This window comes from Aptenodytes patagonicus, chromosome 11 (genome assembly GCF_965638725.1).
Source record: "Aptenodytes patagonicus chromosome 11, bAptPat1.pri.cur, whole genome shotgun sequence".
Classification (NCBI taxonomy): Eukaryota; Metazoa; Chordata; class Aves; order Sphenisciformes; family Spheniscidae; genus Aptenodytes; species Aptenodytes patagonicus.
Genome location: NC_134959.1, coordinates 24632005 through 24655753, shown reverse-complemented (window position 1 = coordinate 24655753; position 23749 = coordinate 24632005). Strand labels below are relative to the sequence as shown.

General features: G+C 51.6%; 1 protein-coding gene across 4 annotated transcripts in view; it reads left to right on the top strand.

The window, feature by feature from the left end:
- Nucleotides 1-200: 200 nt before the first annotated feature.
- CSNK2A2 (casein kinase 2 alpha 2) overlaps nucleotides 201-23749 on the top strand; it is a 28070-nt gene continuing 4521 nt past the window's right edge. For 2 of the 4 annotated variants that reach the window (XM_076348762.1, XM_076348761.1), the window contains exons 1-9: nucleotides 201-334; nucleotides 575-686; nucleotides 11710-11811; nucleotides 12695-12745; nucleotides 18837-18896; nucleotides 21079-21162; nucleotides 22322-22432; nucleotides 22643-22744; nucleotides 23079-23179. In XM_076348762.1, coding sequence (XP_076204877.1) covers nucleotides 231-334; nucleotides 575-686; nucleotides 11710-11811; nucleotides 12695-12745; nucleotides 18837-18896; nucleotides 21079-21162; nucleotides 22322-22432; nucleotides 22643-22744; nucleotides 23079-23179 — 827 coding nt within the window. In that variant the 5' untranslated portion in view covers nucleotides 201-230. The remainder of the gene's footprint in view (nucleotides 335-574; nucleotides 687-11709; nucleotides 11812-12694; nucleotides 12746-18836; nucleotides 18897-21078; nucleotides 21163-22321; nucleotides 22433-22642; nucleotides 22745-23078; nucleotides 23180-23749) is intronic. The other 2 variants (XM_076348765.1, XM_076348764.1) reach the window with 2 other exon arrangements.

Sequence of the window (23749 nt, the reverse complement as noted above, 5' to 3'; positions counted from 1 at the left end):
GCCCAGGCTGCAGCCGCCGGCACCGGGCCCGGGCCTCGGCACGCTCCGCGCGGGCCCCGCGCCCGCCGCCCCCGGGCCGGCCCCGCCCCGCCCCGCTCCGGCCCCGCTCCGGCCTGGCCCTGCCGCCGCCCGCCGCCGCCGCCCTCCTGCGCGCCGCGCCCCGCCTCGCCGGCCTCCCGCGCCGGCCCCGCGCCCTCCTCCTCCTCCTGCAGCCGCCGCCCGGCGCCGCCATGCCCGGCCCGGCCGCCGGCAGCCGGGCGCGGGTGTACGCCGAGGTGAACAGCCTGAGGAGCCGCGAGTACTGGGACTACGAGGCGCACGTCCCGAGCTGGGGGTAAAGCGCCCCGCGGGGACCCCCCCTCCTTCCGCGGGCCGCCGGCGGCCCCGCACCCTCCTGCGGGCTTCAGCCCACGGGGAGGGTTCCCTGTCCCCCCCCGCCCCGTTTTGGGGTGTCCCCGGGGGTCTGCGGGCGGCTGAGGGGGGGGCTGGGAGAGGGCCCCCCCCTCCCCGGCCTGCTGCCCTGTCAGTTATCCTCTCCCCCCCTCCTCCTCCTCTCTCCTCTTGGTGCCCGCAGCAATCAGGACGACTACCAGCTGGTTCGCAAGCTCGGGCGGGGGAAGTACAGCGAGGTCTTCGAGGCCATCAACATCACCAACAACGAGAGGGTCGTCGTAAAGATCCTCAAGGTGAGTGTCCCGTTGATGGTGTAGGGGCTTGCAGTGGCTGGAGGCGAGGGGGAGAGGAGCTGGGTTGGCAGGGCGAAAGGACCGTTGGATCTCCTCCTTCACCCCAAAACTCTTGTTTGCTCATTAAGGACATTGGGAAGGTGGGTTTGGAAATGGATTTGGTGTCCTGCGTGCTGTAGCGATGTTTTGATGTCTCCTGTCCAGCATAGCTCTGGGCTGAGAGCTCCTCTGGAGGAGGAGAGCTGCGAGTCCTGACATTTGAACAGCGTTGCATGTGCTGCCTGCCTTTGGTAAATTGTATCTGGCAATGCCCAGGGACTGCCATGTCAACAGGAATGCGAAGCCTGGAGGGGGGAATCCTGTTAACCTCTAGACAGCTGGCACATGGCCTTTTTGGAGCCAGGCTGTGGGATGCTCAGCAGTCAAAAAAGCAGGCAAAATTTTATGTTCAGTCCTTTAGAGGATCTTACATGGAAAAGAACTTCCCCACAGGCAGGCCAAAAACACCACAGAAACTTGAGGAGACTGAAAAGGGGCTGTCTGAAGTTTGGCAACATCGGTGACCTGTATTCTGACATGTTGGCCTTAGTGCTATGGGGACCTTCATGCAGTAGTAACAGGTTGTAGTTTGGGATGGCTGAATGCACGGGTTAGCCGCTGCAGGGCACACCTTACCATGTTTGGCGCTGAAGCAGCATGCTCACAGCGAGCTGTGGTAACTGTCCTAGCAGCAACCTGTGTTGGTGATCTGGGGGTAGACAGGGGTGTTAAAAAAACAGAAATGAAAGGTTAGAGTTGAGGTGCTTTTGGTTTTGGCTTGGCTGACGCTTGTGGCTGTCACTTGTTGGACCAGCAACACTTGTCACTTGTTCCCCAAGAGCACGTGGGAGCTGGTGTCTGACCATGGGTGCCCTAAGAATTTGGGCACGTGTTGATCCACAGCGTGCAGGGGGGTCTGAGCTTAATCTGCCCTTGCAGCCACTAAGACTAGCAGCTACCTAGGACACGGGTCTCTCTGCAGGGCTCTAGCCTTAAGGCATTTGCTAGATCCACTCTGATAGTGTGGCTAGCTGTCTCGTTTTGTCTTTGCTGATATCCCCACTTGCTCACTGTGCCTGCTTCCTTGGCATCTTCCTTGGCTTCCCAGAGAACTTGTCACGGTTTGTCCGGCCACTGCTCCTAGGCAAGGTGTAATCTCCCATCTGCCTCTGGGAGGAGGCGCGCGCACCCCTGCGTTGGCTGTGGTCAAGGTGGTGGCCAGGTGAGCCGTGTGGGAGAGCCCCTGTGGCTGAGCCTGACGTTAGGGCAGCGTGGTGAGGCTCATGTGCCCTTGCCGAGCTGAGTTCCTCTGGCATGCTGTTTGGTCCTCCCCCTCCTTTGGATGCTTTATGTGGGTTTGTTTTTTGGGTTGGTTTTTTTTTTGCGTAGGGGCAGGCAGGAGGTTTTGCTATGAGAGAGTAGTCAAAGGTAGCCAGTGCAGAGCTGGGTTTTATAGCAAGTTGGCTTGTGGCTAGGCTGGGGAAACTGCGCACTTCTGCATGCCGCTCTGGAGCCCCTGATGGTCTCTTCAGGACTGCTGTGGTTTGTTGAGACCCTAGGTCTTGTCCCACATAGAAAGGCACCATGAGGCTGAGAAGAGACTGCAGGGAAAGTCATCAGAAATCTTCCTCCTTGCCTCTTCCCAGCCTAAAGAGCCTCCCCTGGAGCGATGCTCCTCTCCCTGTGGCAGCCAAACTCTGTCATGTCTAGGGAGCCTGTCAGCATTGGACTGTGAGTCAGCTGGCAAGAGTCATCTGAGGGCGGCTGGGTGCTCCTTGGGGCCTGAATGTGTTGCCTTAATGCCCTGCGAGCAGGGGACTGGATTGTCCCAGATTTGAAGCGGATGGTGTTGCCACCAGTTCCCCTGGCTCCCCCCACTTGCGTTAACATGCAGACAGCATTCCTGTGAGTGAGTGAGCAAGGAAAAGCAGAAAGTCCAGATAAATAAAGATGAACTTTCTTCTCAGTGGAAAGTGGGTCAGTGAAAAGTGAGTTTCAGAGCACCGTGTTGCGTACGTTATGAAAACCTGTGAAGTGTGGCAATAACATCACTCTGATCTGTGGAAAGTGCCTCTGTTTTCCTGTAGCTAGACTCAAACTTAATTGCAAATGTAATTACATGTATCTACAGTGGAGCCTTAGCAAAGAGGCTGGGTCTCTCTGTTCCTCCTGGCTCAGGCTGGATCCTGTGAGGCCCATGGGAAATGCAACCAAAAGTCTTCAGGTTTTTGTGTGGCTGTAGGGGTGGGACAAAGCAGAAGACTGTTGCTGGGTGATGGATGCGGCTGTTTAGCACAGTTGCTCCTTTCTCTTTAAGGTTTTTTGAGAGGACAATTTATGTTATGTGTTAGAGTGATTTTTAGCAAGAGTCACTGTTTTAATATCTGCACCTCATAGGAGGTGACTGGTGTCTCTTCCCAGCCTTGCTCTTTGAAGCAGCTTGTCCTTACTGAGCTCAAGTTAGCATGTAGCAAGTACTTCCCCTGCCTTTTTTTTTCCTCCCCTTCTTTGGTGTTGTGCTACCTGAACATCTTGTACCCTCCTCCAGAGAGGTCAGGAAATTTTCTCACCCTTTCTGTGATGCAGAACTGAGCCACAGAGATTTCCTGTGTGACTTTGGGCAAGTCCCTTAGCCTCAACAAAGCTGAGACTAGAGCATAGGTCCTAGTCTAGTGCCGCATGAACGAGATAACTGCTCTTCCTCTTCTGGCAGCTACTTGCCTTGTTTGTTTAAATGCCCTATGAAGACTTTACCATTGGACAGGGCCAGGGAGCTAATGGCTCTGATTGGTATCACAGTGCCGCAGGCCTTTTGGGCTTGCATAAAGCAAGATGCCCCATTTCCCTGGCCAGTACCCAGCACTGCCTTTCTGTTCTGCTACCCCAAGTGCAGGACCAGGTATAATCCTGCAGGAATACGGGATGTGCTCACGCCACTAGTTGTGGTCATAAGATGTGTCAGCAAAGGAGCAGAATTAAGATCATGCAGATGACTATAACATTACCATTTCCTGAGTCAAGTGCCTTTCTTTGCAAATATGGTGCTCTTAATGTCACTTTTTCCAGGAAAATTTTGCAGTTTTTTTAAAAAAAGGCAAACAAAGCAAGCAGGTTGCTTCTCACTCCACTGCAGCAAGACATCAGGACGTGCCGTGTAGGACAGTGTGTGCAAAGCAGTGAGGCAGGAGCCCTGGTTTCCCACACAGACACCCCCTGCCAAGCGTCCTCCAAAAGCTTTTATCTTGAGAAGCGAGGCAGAGGGCAACTCCCCACCTTTTCAATCTGTTCAGGGAGCAAAGATTCAGCAAAAAAAGCCGTGGGGCTGAAGTCATCTTGGTAGGTAGCGGAGGACTCTGCACTGTACTGACCTTCCTACCCGTCATGGGTAGTAGGGCATGGAGTTAGCCAGCAGCTGTGTTCCTGCAGTCCCTAGCTGGTGTAGGAGGCTCTTGTGAGCTTTCTGATCTGGCTGGCCTCAGTACAGCTGTGGGCATGCTTCCTGCATGCTTAGGGGAGGGCCAAGCCAGGAAGAGAGAATGTGTGAACAAGTCCTGTACGTGCTTTTGTGTCTTGCTTAAATCTGATGCTAAGGTTTGACTCCCATGATGAGGTCTGACATTCCTTGGCATGTACAAAGGAAGTTTAAGACATCTTTGTTTCCAGTGAGTCATTTATCGTCTACATCCAATGCAGGTATCTAAAGCACAGCTCTGCTCTTTCATATCTAACCACATAGATTTAGATTTTTGGTGGACCACTGAGGTCAGTCTGCAACCTTTCTGCCGTCTCTTTGATGAACTTCTCATTTCACTTTTCTGCTAATGCAGCTCCAAACTGTCTGCCAGTCTCCTCGTGTGCCTTAAAAGTGAATCCTCCATTCTGGGGTAATGGTGTCCCTGCGGGGTGTGAACAGCATTGCAAGTTGCCACTCTAAAAACCAAAGATAAACTTTCCACATTGCTTGTAACTTTTATGGGTGAGTCTTTGTGGTGAGAATGCCGCTGTTAGTTACCTACAGTTATGGCTGTTGGTGAGCTTCAGCTGTACCGCAGCATCCTTCACAGCCCGTTCGCTTGTACTGATTACTGCCATCTGAATGTCTGCTCAAGGTGGAGATTACAGCATCCATATTGTCAGCTCTGTGCAGGAGTCCTCCTGCTTTCCTGATGCACGTGTGTGTCTATGTACACTCTACTTGCCTGCAAAGCATTAAACCCATCACATAAAGGGACTGTTTTGTCTCCTTGTATGGTTACTATCTGCATAGGCACAACACGCAGGCGGAGGTTAGGGGAAGAATGCAGTTACAAGGAGAGGGACCAGTGAAATGGAGGTTCTGCAGCAGTGATGAAATAGCCCCTTTCTCCTTTGGTGGCTTTTGTCCCTCTGTGCTGAGTCCATGAACTGGAACTTTCAACCATGTACGTGGTTTCACAAGTGCATTCTTGTTTGTTTGGCTTTGTTTTTCCCCTGTTCCCCCTTTTGGGCTGTGTGAACCCTCCAGAGCTGCTGCTCATACCAGGCACTGGTGCAAGGTCCTTCCAGTGTTGAACTCAAATTATCGCTGTAGTAGCTAGAGAACCGTTTGGGGGAGGTAGCCCTGTGGCTCTGATAAATTTTCATCCGTCTTTAAAAGCTTTAGAGCCCACATACATCAGCATGTTCTAGATGGAGGCTGAAATGACTCCCGTGCTGGTGTGCAGAAGGGATTGCACAGGGAAATAGGATTGGATGGTGTTGGTCCCTCAGGCTGGAGCTTTTGACTGCGTCAGTGACCTTCCACCAAAGCCGTTCAATGCCTGCTCCGGGTAGCTATCTGTGTCTCTTGCTCCTCCTGCATTTGCGTGCACTGAATCAGCTCTCCCTGGCCCACTTCCTCCCCTGGCAGTCTTGAAATGAGCCCTTTTGCAAGAGAGCCGGGTACACAGCTCTTCTCTTTTAAACACCAGTTGCCCACACTGAGTTTGGCACAGTTGGCTGCTGGAGTCCAGCCTTGCTTGGAGCTGTGACCAACTGAGGCGGTACCGGGTGTCTCGCAGAGGCCTGGAGATGCAGCTGATAACTCTTGCGGTGGTGTTCTAGCACCAAGGAACTGGTGAGCTGCGAAGCTGTGGCTTCTGCAAGGAGGAGGGTGAGTTACGGCACTGTGTCTGTTCGCAGTGGCCTAGGGCAGAGCCTGAATGAATGATTCTCATCCCTTGTAATGGTGTGGTGGGGATCGGGGCTTGGTCCTTGTGCGTCTCCCTTTTAGCTGACTGCAGAAGTCTTGATGCATTGTGGGCAGTCCTGAAGCCCCGGGAGGGCTGTTTCAGGATGCGCTATGGGGGGAGGACAGGCATTCTGAAGGAAAGAACGGCACTGCCCTCAGAATACGTGCTGCTATATTCTATCAAACTTAAATAAAAACGCGAAAGTGCTTTAGTAGTTTCAGGGTAGGTTTTTCTCCCTTTTCTAAAATTCAAGAGCAGCTCGGGAAAGTTTGAATTCCCATAATGGAAGTTGTAAGATGCAAACAACCAACAGAATATTAACACAAGTGGGCTCCTTGATTTTGTAGCTCTTTTGAATACAATTATTTGGTTTCCCAGATGATGTCTGGCAAAATAAGCACTGCTGCTCTGAAGCCAATTTTCCTATTGAGCAATTGGTGTCAGGCTTTATAGGCCGATTATTGTGATCCTTTTGATAATACTTGCTAGAGACGAATGAGGTTCTAGTGCCAGCTTTTAAATGTTTAAAGCCTGTCATAAGGATGCTGCTTGAGCCTTTTGCTGGTCCTGGACATTATGTGTTGAGATTTCCCTGCTTGTTCACTGGAAGCATCGTGGTGTTTCCAGGCTATTCAGGTTTGGTGAGCAAAGAATAGATCTTTTTCTTTATGGGGTGGTGGAATAAATGACTTCAGTTTCTCGCGGATTTGTATCTTTTGACTGCTAAACCTTCTCCCCTGCTGCGCTAACCCCAGTTCTTTTTCAGAGCACCTGCTGGGCAAAACCCAGCACCTTCTGTGACTCCTTCAGAGCAGCACGTGTGCTCCTCAGCTGGCAGTGTGTGTGTGTTGCCTGGCTGCCTGCTTTTGGCTAACGTAAAATGATTTTTATGCTTTGGATTTAACTCGTATTTCACATGCCTTCCTGGTCACTACTTTTCTTTCTCAGTGTGGAAATGCGCAGAGAACTTTGGATAACAAATTTAGTTTCTCTCTTTGCTTGAATTCAAGCGATGGGTCCCCAGGTTGTTGGGGAAGGCTGGAACTGAAGCATCTAACAGAAGAGTGTACTCCCTTTGCTTTAGAAACCAAGCAAGAAAGATGATTAACCAGGCAGCCATTTATTCGTTCAAGACAGGAAATGATGGTTGCAGCCTTGTATTTAAAGGTTTATTTTAGCAAACAATGTTAATTCTCCCAGCTGGTGTTTGCTGCAGCTGGACTCCTTCCCTGCTTACAAGTTTACATGATCTCATGGAAAATGACCCAGGGTCTGATCTCTCAGTCACAGAGAGGTGTTTTCTCTGCATCCACCTGACTGCCAAGCAACTGCTTATCCCATGCCATTTCTTACCTCTGCAGAGGGCTGGCATTGCATGATACTCCCCGATCTTTGGGCAAAGGCAGTTGGGATAGCGCTGGCCGCTGTCACTGCCTCTTCTGCCTGACTTTCAAGTGGATTGAAGCACCCTCATGGGATCCTTTTGGGTGGTAGGGGGGGAAACCTGCAGCAAAGGGTGGCTGGCTGGGGACAGTCGAGTGAGAGCTGCCGGGTCCAGCAGAGACCATCCTCCTGTGGCTGGAGGTCACCTTGTCCCTCTGCTCTGGGCGCTTAGTGTAGTGGACAGCCGTGAGCTGCGTGTTTTGTCTCCACCGTCTACAGCCACCTCACTTCCAGCTTGCCTGAGGAAGGAAGCAATTTCCTGGGAAACTGGAAAACTGGCTTGTGCTAGACAGTCATGTTGTTCTAAGGGTACTGCTGCAGTTGAAGTAATTAAACCCCTCCCAGTGTAGACACGGTTAAACTGAGACATGTCTTTTAGCCTGGTTTCCTATGGAAACGAGCCTTATGCAATCCTGCTGTCTGTCAGCCTTTCTCCCCCTCCTCCCACCCAGTAGTTTTTGCACTGGTTGGCCAATTTCAACCAAATGCGACAGAAGTCTCCAAGCTGTCAAGTTTTTACGGATTTCATGGAAATAGGTGTTTGTGTAGAGCAGAGGGACTCTGTCAGAGCCTGTCTCAGAGGGAGAGGCTGCAGTGAGGTTTTGACTCATACTGGTCACTGGAGAATCCCAGCATGGAGGAAAGCTTTGAAATGCCTCTGCCATGGGAACAGATGAAGTTGGAGTCTGCACCTGTATAAAACATTGCCTTGCAAACACAGACGGATCAAATGCGGGAGCAGTTAATTTTGTCTAGGTGCCTGCTCCATTCCTCTGCTGGAAATCCCCCTCCCAGGGCAGGGGGACTGAGCCATGTAGGAAACGCAACCCAAAATGCCTCTGTTCATAGCCTGGTTTAATAAAATAGCCTTAAACAGGTATTGTTAAAATACTCTGGTTGCAAGGGCTGGTGTTTTAGAAGCTATCCCTGCTGGGAGAGGCAGATGGTTGGAGGCCATAATAGCTTCAGTTAGTTCACATTTAATCCATGTGTGTTTGGAGTCAACATCCTCGGAGAGACAGATCGGGTGACTGAGAGACAGTTGTAGCAACCCAGACTTAATCCTGGTGCTTGGAGGATACGCTGCTGATTGCCTGTGGTTTCAGCAGTACTGGGGTCTGGGGACAGGAAAGAAGTCAGCAGTTTCTGTGGTTGTGACCAGTTAGCTCCAGTGCAGTACTGGCCGTGTGCTGGAGTGGTTTGCACCAAGGTGTTTGACTTCCCAGATGCAAGACCCTGGGCTTGGAGTCAGTTACTGGGCAAAAACTGAGCCCCAGTGATGTACTCTTGGGTAGTAGACAGCGTTTGCAGTTGTGGCTGGAGCAGTGGCGTGGGTCAACTTGTGGGTGGGAGGTGGTGTGTGGCTGGGTAGGCTGGTAAGGTGAAAGCTGTGTGGGGTGGAGGCCAGCAGTCGCCACTGTTTTCTCCTGCAAATCTGAAATGGGGAAATCCTCCGTTCCCCTGCATTGCTCTCTGAGGAAACTTCCAGGCAATAGCTTTCCTCTAAGACAACATTACTTCAGCCCGTGGCATTTCTCCCCGCCTCACCCCTATTTGCCTAGTGGTGGAAAACCCTGTCCTGACCACTGGCTGCAGGCAGTGAGAGCGCTCTGACGATGCACTGCTTACAACCCTGCAATGAGTAGGGCTTCCCGTACCCCCACCCTGCCCAGAGGCTTGCGGGGCCTTTGCCCTGGCTCACAGCCGACATGGAAGTAGTGTAGCCGTGTGCAGACAGCCTGCGCTACTGCAGCTTAGCAGGAAAATGTGCAAACAGCAAGCGGCTTTTAACACTACCTCTTGCTGAGACAGTGTTCGCTGGAGTGTCTTCCCTCGGTGATGCTGCTGTTGGCGATTATCTGCAGGCATTTCATTAAAAAAAGACCAACTTTCTTCTCTCCTTCTTTCCAAAAGTTGCTGATTCTGTCTGCTCGTGTCTTCTAGTAAGTGTGTTGTGGGTAGGGGTAGATTTCTGGTGGAGATCACGCAGGGCATCGTTTTCCCATCCTGAAAAAGGTGGAAACATGTGAAGTGACTGGAAGACAACATCATCTGCCCCAGCGGGAGTGGTGGTTGCTATGGAAGGAGAAATGGAAATCTCGGAGGGATATCCTCCCCTACCTAGCTGAAGGAAGAGGCCCCCGAAATAACTACAGTACAAAGGAAAAGGTATTTCAAAGTGGGCTTTGGGTCCTCTTGGCTGTGTTCAGGCACTGTTTCAGCTCCTGGTCAGGTGCACGTGTCGCAGCAGAGAGGCTGTGATACATGTCTGTCGGTAGCCAGGCCATTCAGCAAGCGCATTCAGGATGGCAGTGGCTCAGCTCCCTCTTTGAAGTTCCTTGGAAAACAGCTTGTGTGTGCATCTGCCTCACTGGACGAGCAGAGTAACCAAATTACATCCTCTAATTCCATCGTGGCCTTCTGGTAAGATCAGTGCATGTGGGCGATGCAAGGGTGGTGTCTGTCCCCATGCTGACATAAATGAAATTAGTCCTTAATGAAACATTTTCCTCTCAGGTTCAGAAACGTAGCCCTCACTTCTGCTGGTCCCCCTGCTCTGGCTGCTTCTCCCTGTCCGTCTGACCTCCCACCGGCTCCAGCTGTTTCTGGGTGCTGCCCTGGGGCTGTTGGTTGCCCCTCCCCAGCGAACCCTACCCCATGTCGCTCCAGCTCTGGCTGACAGCTGCGGAGGCCTTGCTGCCGTTTTCCACAGTGGCTTTATGAGGTGCTGACGCTCCCTGTGCAGGCATTGGTGTTATTTTTGGCACTTTGCTTCGGGCTGAGATTCTCATCTTTTGGCTTGAAAGTCTAGCTCCTGCCTTTTAACTTGGAAGAGGAGAAGGGCAGGATTTGAATCTGAAGGTTTCAGCCACCTGAAGAGCCTAGAAAGACAGCATATTTTCTCACTTATATAAACGCCATATTTTCTCACTATATAAAAAGCTTCTGTTCCTTCTCCTGTCTGCTCATACATTCCTGTGAGGGGTCTGAAACCAGGGATTGCCTTGGATTTGCCTGTAATGGGAGTGTGAGTTGCCCCATCGGCATTCTGCAGCCGTCATCGAAGTGGGAGGCTGCAGCAGAGGTGAGCGCGAGCTGTTGAGCTCTTGTGGCTCCTTGTCCTTCACGTAGACATCTGATAACGTGTCGCTTTGGTAAGGTGCCTTGTACCTCTGCCATTCCCTGTTACACCCCTCCTCACACACTGGACTCTGTGCCGGATGGTGAATGTTTTAGAAAGCTAAATGTCTGGAGATGAGTGTTTTCATCAGCAAACCTCACAGATAGGGCAAGGGCTTTACCAGTCTCTGCAAGATGTCTCTGCATCTCTCTGCAATGGTACCAGTGGTGCAGGAGGGGATGTTCCAGTTCTTCAATGAAGGGCTGCTATACTCAGTGCCTCGCAACCGGTGACGCCCACGCTGGTCATTAGCCAAGGCTCATTAAAGAAGTCTCACCTCTTAGCTGCTCTAAGCTGCCTTTCCTTTCAAGCAGGCGCAGAACTAGAGTTGTCCTGGGAGTGGATGAGTTACAGAAACAATCGTTCATTTGCATTGAAGTGAACCACTGGATCAGCAGAGTGTAAAAGCTAACCCAACCTCCAAGCCCCTGCCTTGGGAGCAGCTGTTCTTTGTCACTCTCTGCAGGGTGATGTCCAGAGAAAAGCTTACTTTGCAAAGGGAGTTCCTGGGACTGCACAGATTCAAGGAGGAGTCAAAAACTGTTTAAAATGTCTGTAGGCTTTAAAAATAATCATGGTATATGGATGCGATGGCATGCTGTGCAGTTGGTTCTATGTTCTTGGGGTGGTTGCGAAAGACACGTGCACATAGTTAGGCGCAGCAGTGTCTGAGCTTACTAGAAATCTTGGTGTTGGAGACTCTCAGGTCATTGTTTCATTGGATTAAAGTACTCGTTGGGAAATGGGTTGGGATTAAGGAGTAAAAAACTGGTTTGTGATCGTAAACAAAAGCTGAGATATGAGGTCCACCATGCTTGTCCTGTGGCTCTAAATGCATAACATAGAATGAGTGCGCTGAGATTTCCTCATAGCAGTCCAAGGTGCTTTTAACCACCGTTACCAGGGTCACACTTATCTTTGTCTGGAGTGGTTTGATTTTCCCCTGATGAGTGGAAAGCTTTCACTGATGAGAGGGGAAATCCTAGTTCACGCAAGGTGTCTGTCTCCTCTTTGAAGCTAAAAATGTTCCCTTGTGAGGGTGGGAGCAGAGAGAGGAGAGGAGGTGATGTGATCCAGTCAAAATTAGTGGCAGAAATCAGTGTTAATTTCTGAAAGGACTCTCACTTCTAATTTCTTTTGTCTATTTAAGCCAGTGAAGAAAAAGAAGATAAAACGCGAGGTTAAGATTCTGGAGAATCTACGTGGTGGCACCAACATCATTAATCTGATTGACACTGTCAAGGATCCGGTGGTAGGTGCCTGTGTGTCGCGGTGTGTGTGGTGGGCTTGCCTCCCCACCGGCTGCAGGCACGGGGCAGGCACTGCCGCATGACTTCTGCTCTCGGCTTGGGTTAGGTGCTGCCTGTGCCCGTGCCTTCGTGCCAGCCAGGGGCGAGCAGTGTCCAGCTCATTAGGGTCTCCTGAGGTGGGTTGGTTTGGATGAGCTCATGTTCCCCTCCAGGTTCCCCAGACTCTTTTACACCCCTTCTGTGTCTTCTGTGAGTTTAACATGGCTGATGGGGGAGAAGTTTTGTAGCCCTACAAATTTTCTGTAAGAAAGCAGAGCCTGTAGCCTTCCAGCTTCTGTCTGGCATCTGGAACAGAAGTATCTGCCAGGGCAAATTGGATATTAAGCACTTTTCATCCCTCTGGTTGCTGTCCTGCCCAGTGACCAGAGGTCATATCCTTTGTCTGCAATGCCACAATTACCCCATTCCCGGGAAGTTTTCTCTGACTAGCAGCTGGCTGAGGTCTGTGACTCCCAGCCTGCTGGCAGCCACGGAGAGGAAATGACACTGCTGTAGCGTTGGCAGTCCTGGCTGACCTTCCTCCTGCGATGGGATGCGAGGCCTTAGCCCCTGGTGACACCTTTTGCTTTGCCCAGTGCTGTCTCTGCTCCGTGGCATGGGGAGGAGCAGCACTGACCAAAATGCCATGTTGGTGCTTGCTGCATGGGGTATAAGCGGAGCTTGCCTCTGCCTGCTGTGGGAGCAGGGCTGCATTTCTTTAGCTGTCCTGCTCCTGCCTGCTCTCTGCAGTGAGGGTTGAGCAGGAAGCATAAGCTTTCTCAGGTCTCTTGGAGAAAAAAAAAGGTCAAGAGGGTGTTTTAAACCATGACTCTCTCTCTCTTGCAGTCAAAGACCCCTGCTCTGGTGTTTGAGTACATCAATAACACAGATTTTAAGGTGAGTCTGCCTGAGTGTGGAGGGGGGAGGCGTCCCGTTTCTGTTAAGAGTGCTGTGATCTTGGGTTGTCAGATACTCCTCAAGAGCTATGGGGGGAGTTTGGAGTTTTCACCTATGGAAGCTTCACCTTCCTTTCCCCATGTAAATCAGAAACCTGTAAATAGGCTGTAGATGAGAAGGAATAAAAAGCTTGTGTGCCGAATCTCCTCCCAACTTTGAGGAGTAAGTTCAACAGGTTAGATATTCTTACTCCCCTCTCAATTTAGTAATTACTGCTGTGCTATATATTCAGCCCAAGTTAATCCCTGTGCTGCAATGCTCTATTTACAGCAGTGCAGTTGATGGAGCAGGTGACACCGATTTGTGCTGGAATCCTTCAGACCTGGGGACCGTGGGGTGGCAGAGGCTGGAGAGCACATCTCCCACTGCCGGTGGGACTGGTAGCAGGGGACTGAGCAGTCTTGAATACATCTTAAGAGGTTTTCTGCTTGCCTGAGGCTGCAGCATATTCCCTGGCTCTTCTGATTTCTGGGGAGCTCCAAGTAGTATTACTCCTTCCTGAAACAGGGGTCCTTCTGTTTGAGTGCAGTTATGACTGCCTGTGCTACTGAAATGCTTCTGGCTGGCAGCAGCGAGCTGATACACAAAAGGGATATATAATTAGCAACCACACCTATTTTAATGGTATCTTTGCTTCCCCTATGTGAATCTTTACCCTAAGTCATTAAGTCAGTGGTGGAGAATTAATTGAGCAGTTGCCATTAGAAAGCCAGCAGTCATCCCCTCCTGCGCTGTTCAGAGATCTCTTTCATTCCATGGTATGGGATGGTGCTTTTTTCTTCCTGTCTGTGCTGGAGCATTACGTAGGTACACACCTTGTAGGATGCAGCTTCAGTGGATAAACCAAACACCCAGAGAAGGACCCTGGGTTGCTGTTGGTGGAAGGGAGGCAACTTGTCAGCTGGCCCATGGACTGTCTCACCTGCAGCCCTGCACACTGCGAGGCAGCACACGTTGTTTCTGTCCCTGTGGGGTTGGTCTGACAAGCTGAATCCTGCTGGGTGGGACCCTGTGCATAGCCAGAGCTGGAGCCGTGCTGGCGGTGGTAGTCTTAGTGCTATTTAATCTCATGTAGAGACTTACTGCAGAGGCTAGAATAATAGTAACTTGCAGCAGCGTCTGCCCTGACAGCTCTGGGTGGGGAGATGAGTGTTGCCTCTGTCAAGTAAACAGCCATGAGAGGAGTGCTATGTGGTGACCTTTCAGGGCTAATTAAAGCAGCCTTGGTTTGCCTGGGCTTCGTTGACATCAGCTGGGCTGTTCCAGTGCCACATGTATGTTGAGAACGTGCCCCGTGCTTCTCCTGGTGACCCAGGGACTCTTCATAAGGCTGGTCCTGGAAGTTCATAACTTTCTATTTAGAGATTTTTTTTTTTTCATTTTGTTGTAACTGAAATATGTTCACAAAGTGGAGCGTTAAGTAGTAACTTGAGGCTGGTGGCCAATAGGGACTCTTAACTGAAAAATGCAGGGCTTGGAGTATGTGGTAGGTCAGCCGTCCCAGCCATGCTGAGAGCCGTTGCAGGCACTGTTGCAGCCAGTAAGGCAACGTTGGTCTGGCCACAGCAGAAGTGACAGTGCTCAGCCCTGGCTGTTGCATTAGAAACAACTGTATGAGTTTGCAGCAGATGATTTCTAGGCTCCTAGGAGAAAGCTTGGCTGCTCGAGGAAGTCCAGATTCACAGCTGTACAAATCAGAGACAGAAAGTATTGATGCTTTTGATGCTGATTGGTACAAGGCAGGAATAACTTGTCTTGGGAATGCAAACGTGTCCCCCAGGGCATGTAGTATGGCTGTTTGTGTTCAGAGCTTATTTGTAACCTGAATTTCACTAGCTATGTATGGGGCGTGTGGGTTATTTGAGCTACACTCCCACAAGCTCTGCTGCCTGTTTGGGTAGGTTCTTGGGGCCGCAGCTAACTGGCAGATTACAGAGCTGCTGCTACTCACAGATACCTGTGGATATCTTCTATACAGAGGCTCCCAAGCTGTCTCTTCCCTTGCTCTGAAGTGCCCTTGCCAAGCAGAAAGTGCACAGAGTAGATGACGCCACTTGTGTTGGAGGTCTTGGCTTGCCCTATACCTCTATGAAGCAGCTGGAGACCACCCAGTCATTGTCCCCTCTGCTCCACAGTCCTGATCTCCCCAGGCAGCCAAATTCTGCTGGAATTAAGTGCTACGTGAGCTAATCCTGGTGACAGGGACCTCTTCTCTTTGTTTTGAGGTGGCTGCTGCTGATCTGCCCATCTCTGCATTGACTTCTGGATTCAGCAGTACTGCTGAGTACCATGCATCTCACTGGCAAATCACCTTCGGGGTGTGTGAGGGGGTTCCCAGGGCAGCTGGTGTACAGCAGGTGATTGCTGACTGCTTTACAGGATTGCGTTTTTTGCTCTCCTGTTGGCGATAGTTGCTCACGAGCTTGGATGTCTCCTCAGTTGTCTCCTTTCTGGCAGTTTCTTTCCTTCAACATTATTATTTTTTTGCTTAATGTTAATACTTTCACCCCTTTCCCCATTCGAATGGCAGGACACTAGTCATGTCTGTGCACCTGTGAAAATGGCTGCTGGGTTTCCTCAGCTCTCTGTGCATGGGCAGAAGCTGCAGTTCTGTGGGGCCTAAGCCATGGCTCTGGACAATTCCGGATCAGAAGCGCAAGCTTGTATTCCATACGGTTTGGCTATTTTTAAATGATGGTATAAACAGGAGACTTAGCTGATACCTCCTTAGAGCTGATTACATTTTCTTAAATTACCCGGATGGGTCCCTTCTGAAAGTCATGGCTCTGTACTCACAGGGACGATGAGTTGGAACTAGACTAAATGCATATTCTGCTGTGTGAGGACGGCAGCTTGTGTATGGGGCTAGTGTTTCTCTTCAGACCTGCTGTATTACTTGTCATCTGTGAGCACTCAAGCTACCCACAGTCATCTGCCTTAAATGATAGCTGCGCTGCAGAGCCATGCAGTCAATTGAGTAACCGTCAGTGAAATTAAATGTCTTTTGCTAATTGGTTTCAAACTAGAAATGAGACGCCTGTCCTTCAGCCACCATCAGCTGTTGCATATTTTGTGTAGTCTGTGAGCGTACCTGGTACCGTGCCTTTCATTGCCCTGAAGAGGCAAATCCCTCGGGAAAGAAGGGGGCAGAGCCAGGTCTCCAGGAGCAGTGCTGGGTTGGGTTTGCTATTTCGTTCTTAAAACACACTAGCAGGTTTGCAGCTGAAGAAGAGGAGATGGGCAAGAAAGGTTGCTTCAGGATGTTCAGCCTGTTGGAGTTGTGGGGACAGAGGGCTTTTGAGTCAAATCTTCCACTTTGTGTGCACCTTGCTGAATTTTCAGGCCAAGTTGCTGTGAGGGAAGTGTATGCCTGTGTTTTATCCTTGTACATCCAAGGTTAGTTTGAAAAATAGTTGTTCCCCTGCGTAGGCGATGCAGAAGTATGAAAGATTTTCCTCCCTTGCGTGGCTGCCGAGGCCGGGATGCTTTGGGAGCTGTTTCCTTTTCTTTTGCTGCTGCCTGCCCTGCACCCCAAAGCAGTGTCTCCCTCCTCCGACGGCTCCTCGCAGCCACCCTGTTGCTTTGCAGATGCTGCTTCCTGCTTCCAGCTGTGTTGCTCACTCAAGGGAGAAGAATAAGTGTTTCACTCCTGTCAGCCCCATGGAGAGGGGAAGCATGTCTGTGCCTCCTTGGGCACTAATGGGATTAATTTACGATTGGTTACATGATGTGTGCCAAAATATCACCGAAAGCTGGAGAGGGGTGGAGGCTGCTGGTGGGTGAGTTTGGCCTTTCCTCATGCTCTGTATGGAGAAAGGAGACCAGCCCAGGTCTCCGAGGCCTTGTGCGATCCCGAGTGCTGGCAACTAGCTGAGCAGATGTTTGAGCTGGGTCTGAGTGATCCCCACAGTGATGTTTCTGATAGTTTTACTCTGAAGAGCCAGCTGTATGAGCAGAGCATGGGACATGTCTGCAAAGGAAGTGTCTGCTCTCCCCTGCTAGGCTGGGCAAACGGGATTTGGAGCCCACTGTCAAAGCTTTCTTGGGGCAGCTGCTGTGCAGGACCCACTTGCAGTGGAAACCTTGGCTCTGTCCTTCAAAGCCTTCTGCATTCACCGGCTGCCTGCAGTGGGACTGAGCATGCTCCTGCAGGGACTGTTCACCGCAGCAAGCGGAGCCTGGGCGCTGCTAGCCACACTGTTGGCCTTGGCACAGCGAGAGGGTCAGAGGTGCTGGGTTTTACAGGCAGCTCTACTAGGGAAGTCTGTTGAAAGCTGGTTGCCCAACAGCTGCCTCTGCTGATAGCTATGAGTTAGAGAAGCGACAGCATCATGGGCCTCAGAAGAAAGACGTCAGTGACCTCCCTTCCATCCCCTCCCTGCTTACAGGCAGCGAGAGGCAGAGGAGCCAGGGAATGGGGAAAATGGGGTCTAGCCTTGTTCTGCCACTGCCTCTCCTGCCCTCCTGCTTCCCCAAGTGCATTGATGTTGCCAGGCAAAGTTGAACAGGGTGGTGATTCCCAGAAAGACATGTTTTAAGCATCTCTGTCTCCCCATAGTGTTTGCTACCTAAGCAAGCCATTTAAACAAACTCCTGGAAGGGCTCAGCTGTCCTCTGCTGGCCCCAGGTCATACATCAGAGCCATGCGCAACCGAAATCTCTCTCTGCTGTAGCTTGTGGCTATGTCTTTTTTGCTCCCTGCTCACTTGTCTGCTTCAGTGGGTTGCTCCAAAGCGTTAGGATCATCCCAGCTCATGAGAATACAATACAGCTTGTGTCATGGAGGCTGTTAAAGCTCTGCGTGTGTAAGTGACACTTGTATGTTGTCAAATGATTTCCCAGAGCAGTATTGGGGGTGGTGGGGCTGTTTGGAGCTGGCCCTAAGTAAGGCAGGATCCTGAGGATCTTGGCATGGGCCTGGAGGGGATCTGGGGCCGGAGCTGCTTTCTTGGAACGTGAATTTCAATCCCTTGCTCTGGGATTTTTCCTGAAGCTGCCAAGTAGTGCCCGTGATGGGCAGCTGGCTCCAGCACTGATGCAATCGATGATTTGACTGAGCTGTGAGATGATTCTTGTTTGTTAGAAAGGGCAGAGGGGTCTGGTCCCGCTGCTGCCCTGTGAATGTCCTTCCTTGCCCTGCCCTGGCATCTTGCCTTGCTTTCCCTGGACAAGAGCACAGCCCAACGGGGCTGGGCTGGCACTGCTGCCAATGACAGATATAGAGCAGAAGGCAAATTTGGGGCCAGTTGTGACCTGGCATGGGAGCAGCAGGATGATGAGTTCTCCAGTGACGGTGCTGATGGCACAGTGCAGGTTAAAGTGCACCCTGGATCTTTGTCACTTCCCCATGAGTAGCTGCAGAAAGACACAGAGGAAAGGAGGGTGGTGAACATGTGCTGGCAACAAGCACTTCCCTGAGACTCCGAGCTGTGCTCTCCTTGGCCCCACAAGCATTTCTGTGCTGTTGAGTTGCATTAGCCTTTATCCTGGGATAGCGGGGAGCCTCTGCGGCTCTGAGACTGTCTCTACCCTTTGTGCTTCCCCACCCCACTCTCCTTTAGGTTAATGTTTTCCTCTCCCTGCCCCACCTTGAGCACTTGGAAGCCTTGCCCGTGTGTTCCCAGCCTGCCTGCTCTGAGTGCTGTTATCCATGTTGTCAAGTCACCGTGATGACTTTGCATATGAACAGAGAGTCAAGATCATCTGTGCCAACTCCAGCATGCTCTGAAAGGCTTGCTGTCTTCTCCTTGGACAGACAGCCTGCCTGTCTCCTGCTGGAAAGAAGTCATAACAGGTCTGAATGATCCTGGTAGCATTTCACGGGAGCTCTTGCGTCCTTTCTGGATTTCCTAGCATGTAGCCCTGGCAGGTCTGAGACCAGGACAGCCCTCAGGAGTGGCAGCATTCACAGGGGATGTGGAATGGGGTCAATGATTGGAGGCAGGTGGGGTGCAGCAAACAAAACTAATCCAAATCTGGAGTATTTATTTTTGTTTTCTCTTCCCCCCCCCCCCCCCCCAATCTGTTTCAGCAACTGTACCAGATCCTGACAGACTTTGATATTCGGTTTTATATGTATGAGCTGCTGAAGGTGAGTGGCATTGTAATGGCAGTCTGGATGGGGAGAGGCAGTAGTGGGGCTCACGGGGCAGTGCTACTAAGCGGTTACTTCTCTCATGTTCAATGCAGAATCCACGTCTCATAACCTGGGAAGGTTTGGGAAGAGATCTGGCTACCTGGCTTGTTGCTGTGAGGTATTACAGCCAAACTAGGGACCTTTGGTGACCTCCAAAGAGTCTCTGATTCTCTGGGGTCTGTTCTTTCCCCGTGAAGCGTTTGTGATTGTTAGTGGCCAGGTAGGGCTGTGCTCAGTCTCCCTGTGTCTCTAGCACTGTTGGGCTGCTATGAAGAAAATCAACTTCCTCCCAGCCAGATCCAGTACAAGCACCGAGAGGTGTTTGCAGGGCTGGGGAACTGGGGACTCTAGCACGCTAGGGAGAGCAGAAGAGAGGGATTGCCAGCTCCAGGCTTTCTTCTGCTGCAGTATTCAAATGCAGCCCCAGAAGGTGACTCCTGTCCACTTGGTCTTAAACCCCTCTGTCTCTGGGTGGGGGATCTAGGACGCTTCAAGAACAAGCTGGCCAGCTTGGTGCCCTGTGGTCACAGAACTCCATGGATGTGGTCTTGGGGAACAAAGCTTCTGGTTATGTTGGCTGTTGTTACATGTTGGTATAACACTGGTATTTTCCTTTGAGACCTCCCAGCCAAAGCTTTCCCCGCCCCTCTGACAAAGGGCAGGGAGTGCCCTAAATACCTCCTCTTAACTAGCCTCGCTTGCACCTCCCCATGGAAATGCTCACGGAGCCATATGGCAGATCTGTGAGATCTGCTGCACTGCTTCTCTGGGTTCTCCAGCTGCAGGACACGGGAGGCAGCAGGGCATTAGGGAGAGCTTACAGGTTTTGGCTGATTCCAGGGCTGTTCTGTGCTGACCTGCTGGAGCAGCAGCTTGGCTGTGTCAGGTCCCAGCAGGGCCTCGGGACTTCTGGGCTGGCGTCTTGCAGGTCCCCTGCCTCTGGAGATGAGTGGGACAGGCTAGGGAAAGCCCTTTGTGCTCCAGGACTTGGTGACTGCAGGAGACTTCCTGAAAAAGATCTAGTGAGCTTGAGGGAGGCTTTCTTCTCTGTACCCCCAAGCTTGCTGCACCTGTCTGCAAGGGAAAGACCTTCCTACTGAAGGTTGGAGGGAGCCTGAGGCAGCCCAGGATTAGGGTGGGAGGGGTGATGAGGTTCAGATGATCCATCCTTGGAACGAGCCAGACGCTAGAACAGCTTCATCCCTGGAAGCAGTTTGTCCAACCTGTTAGAGATCTCCTGTACTAGAGATCCCAGGACCACCGTTTGCTGTGACTCCTGTTGGTTGTGAGGCCACGTGTCATTGCAGGGATATTCCCTGAGGCCTTGCTGTGATGGAAGCTGTTGCCTCTTATGCTTCCCACTGCAGCAGGGGCCCAAGGACAGTGTTACTTCCCTGGCGCTGATGTCTTGGATATTGAATGACTGCAGGCTGTACCCTCCTTCCGTGCTGCTGGAGACCTCAGAGCATCTGATAGATGCTGATGGATGGATCTCCCTCCCCCTTGGAGATAAGAAAACAACATTCTCACCCCCTTGCTCAAAAGAACAGCTGCGGAGGGGGGCGAGTGGTGCAAGGTCACGGAGCTGGAGAGCTTACGTGTGCTCCTGCCTTCAAGCTTTAAGCAGCATCGCCCTCCCTCATGTGCTATCACTTGCCTTTTGTAAGTGCAGGTTTGGCTTAAATGAGCAGGGCAGAGGTGACTTTCTAGCTTAAGTGTGTTTTGGGACACAGGTAGAAAGCTGCACTGGAAGGCCATAAAACTGTATGCACGTAAGAATCATCCCCTTCTGGGGAAGAGAGCGTGACCTAGGAAGCACAGGGCTACCCAGGTTGGAGGATTGGGCTTGTCACCAGGTGGGACGCCTCTCTGCATCACGTTCTTCAAAGACTGTGCAGGGAACACGCTTCCAGGACCCGTGACTGCAGTAGGACACGGGATCAATATAGTCTTGTTGCCAGCTTGTCGCTTCATCACGTGCAGCATAAGAGCTGAAAATGCCAGTTTCTTGTGCCAGGGTTGCAGCATTTCCTCGTGGACAGGGCACTCCTGCTCCCAGCCGAGAACTGTCTGTTATATTGTTAATGCTGTGCCTGTGGTTACAGACATGTCTAATGTATGTGCGTGTGTCTGCCAGGCCCTGGATTACTGTCACAGCATGGGGATCATGCACAGGGACGTCAAACCCCACAACGTCATGATAGACCACCAACAGAAAAAGGTACCGTGGCACCAGGGCTTACAAGCAGGGTTTTTCCAGGGAAACTTGAAACTCTGCCACCTCTGTACCCATAGCCTGGGCAGCTGTACTTACCCCTTTAACCTTTCTTGACCAGCTCCCCTCCACTTGTGCCTGCATCAGGAGATGGCTAAAGTCCCACTGGGGAGCACCACAGTGGGAGTCCGTGGCTTGGAGGTGGCTCTTCCCCCAAGCCAACCACGCTGGGTTTCTTTGCTGAGAGGAGCCAGTCTGGGCCATTAATCTCCACCTGGGGAGGTGTGGCAGTAGGGTGCAGAGGCCCTGGGCAGAAGGGTGGCCTTGTCTGAAATACACATGGATATTTTTACCTAGGGAACATAAGCTCCTCCTGTAGTACAGCCTGCTTGTCCCACAGTGGCTTCCTCGCTTCTGGGGCGCACTAGCTAGATCACAGGAAACGTTTGTACCCAGCTCGCTACCGTGGAAATGGGCAGCACAGGGAGCTTCCCCACCCCATCATGGTACTTGCACCTCATCGGGTGCTGTGTGTACCTGTCTCCCCAGGGACCTGGGATTTGCAGCAGCAAATTAGTTGCTGGTCCACAGGTCCCTCCCTGTCAATCACTGGTGGCTGTACGGGCAAGGCAAGGTTTATAAGGAGGGGGAAGTCTCTTACTAGACCCTCTGTCCTTCGGTAACACAGCAGGTCGTCCATCCCTGTGGCTGTGGAGGAGGTGGTCTGCCTTGCAGGATGTGGGGGGCCCCCCTCCTACCTCGTTTCCTGCTCTCAGCCCTCAGTTAAAATCAACACTGCCTTCAGCCCAGCCCCTCTAAACATCAGGATAAGACGGCTGGCTTTTGCCTGTTTCCTAGTATGCAACGACCTGTCCGCTGTGGCTGGTGGTGCTGGTAAGGAGCCAGTTGCCCAGCAGTAACAGTGTGCTTGGACTCAGGAGGCAGAGGACCTCTCTAAGCTGGGCTTTGCCTCACCAGCTGGTGATAGGGGGAAGGGAAGAGCCTGACCAGAGCACTGCTGAGAGCATCTCCTGTCCTCAGAGCGCCTCTCTGCATCCCAGGCTCCACTCTTGCATCGCAGGATTGAGAGGTTTGGCCAAGGTGGCTTCCCCTAACCGGCTCATACTGAGGCTCCTGACTCTGTCTCTCTTTATTGCATGTTCAGCTGCGGCTCATAGACTGGGGTCTGGCCGAATTCTACCATCCAGCTCAGGAATACAATGTCCGTGTGGCCTCTAGGTACTTCAAAGGACCGGAGCTCCTTGTGGACTACCAAGTAAGAGTCTGCCTCCTCCTTGCTAGCCAGTGATACCACTTGTGGTTGCACTTAGACAACCCAAAGGTGGCCAGGTTTTGCCTGCCAGGGCATTGCCTGGGTTGGAAAGAGGCTGGCTGTGAAGTGAAAAGGCTGAGGTTGCCCGTGTGGTTGGGGAACCGGGCCGTGGTGAGCATGCCTTTTCTCACAGCTTCTCCTTTTTCCCCTCAGATGTATGACTACAGCTTAGACATGTGGAGTCTAGGCTGTATGCTGGCAAGCATGATCTTCCGAAAGGAGCCCTTCTTCCACGGCCAGGACAATTATGACCAAGTAAAGACTTTGCTACCTGGCTTATTTCATGAGACGTTTGTCACCGCCTCATCCCTGTGTGTATAGTGGGGAGGTTCTGGGGATCAGACCACCAGGTTGGGTGGTCTGATCTTAACTAAGCTACGTGCTTAGTTAAGCCATCTGGGATTATGCTTCACTGCCTTGTGTAGGAGACTTGTTTTCTGCACATGCTGCAAAAACAAGTTTTGAGGGAGATACTCCTTCCATCTGGGATGTTTCCAGAAGGAGAGCTCTTAGATTTGGGCAGCTCTGCCTCTGCGAAAAAGTGGTAGCCTGCCCCTTCTGCTCTCTCTCAACATGCCTTTTGTTCCAGCTGGTTCGCATCGCAAAAGTCCTGGGCACAGATGAGCTGTATGGGTATCTCAAGAAGTACCACATAGAACTGGACCCGCACTTCAATGATATCCTGGGCCAGTAAGTGGAGAAGTGAAATGCAGCCTTTTTTCCTTGTAATACAGAGAGGGAGATAAACTGATGTCCATCCCCTTGAAGGACTCTCGGCAAAGGCCTGCTCTGATCTTCTGGGTCACAGTGCTGCTTGCAGGCCTCCCATCTGGCTGTTCATGTCATCTCAGGAGGTCACTGAAATGCAGGCACTTTCCTTTTGCCTCTCCCGTGATCCACGAGCCATCCCCTCTTTCTTCCTTCTCCTGCTTGTTGACATCGTAGAAGTGGAGATGTAGACACGAGTTGAGTGTGGGCTGAGGGGCTCAAAATCTCCCAGCTGAGATTCCTAAGAAGGATGAGAGGTGGATGAGATAGCGAGGACAGCTTCTGTGAGGCTGGCTGGCAAGCCAGAGCACTTCTGGCCTCAAGGGTGTCACCCTGCCTGCTGCATGCTGTTGTCTAGTCCCTGTAGACAGAAGGGAACGTGCAATATTTTGCCTTTCCCAGGCGTAGGACATCCACACAATTGTCTACCTGAAGAAGAGGGGTTTCCCCCTTCAGCAAGTGCTTGCTGAGCAGTAGCTTGTGCAAGGAAGA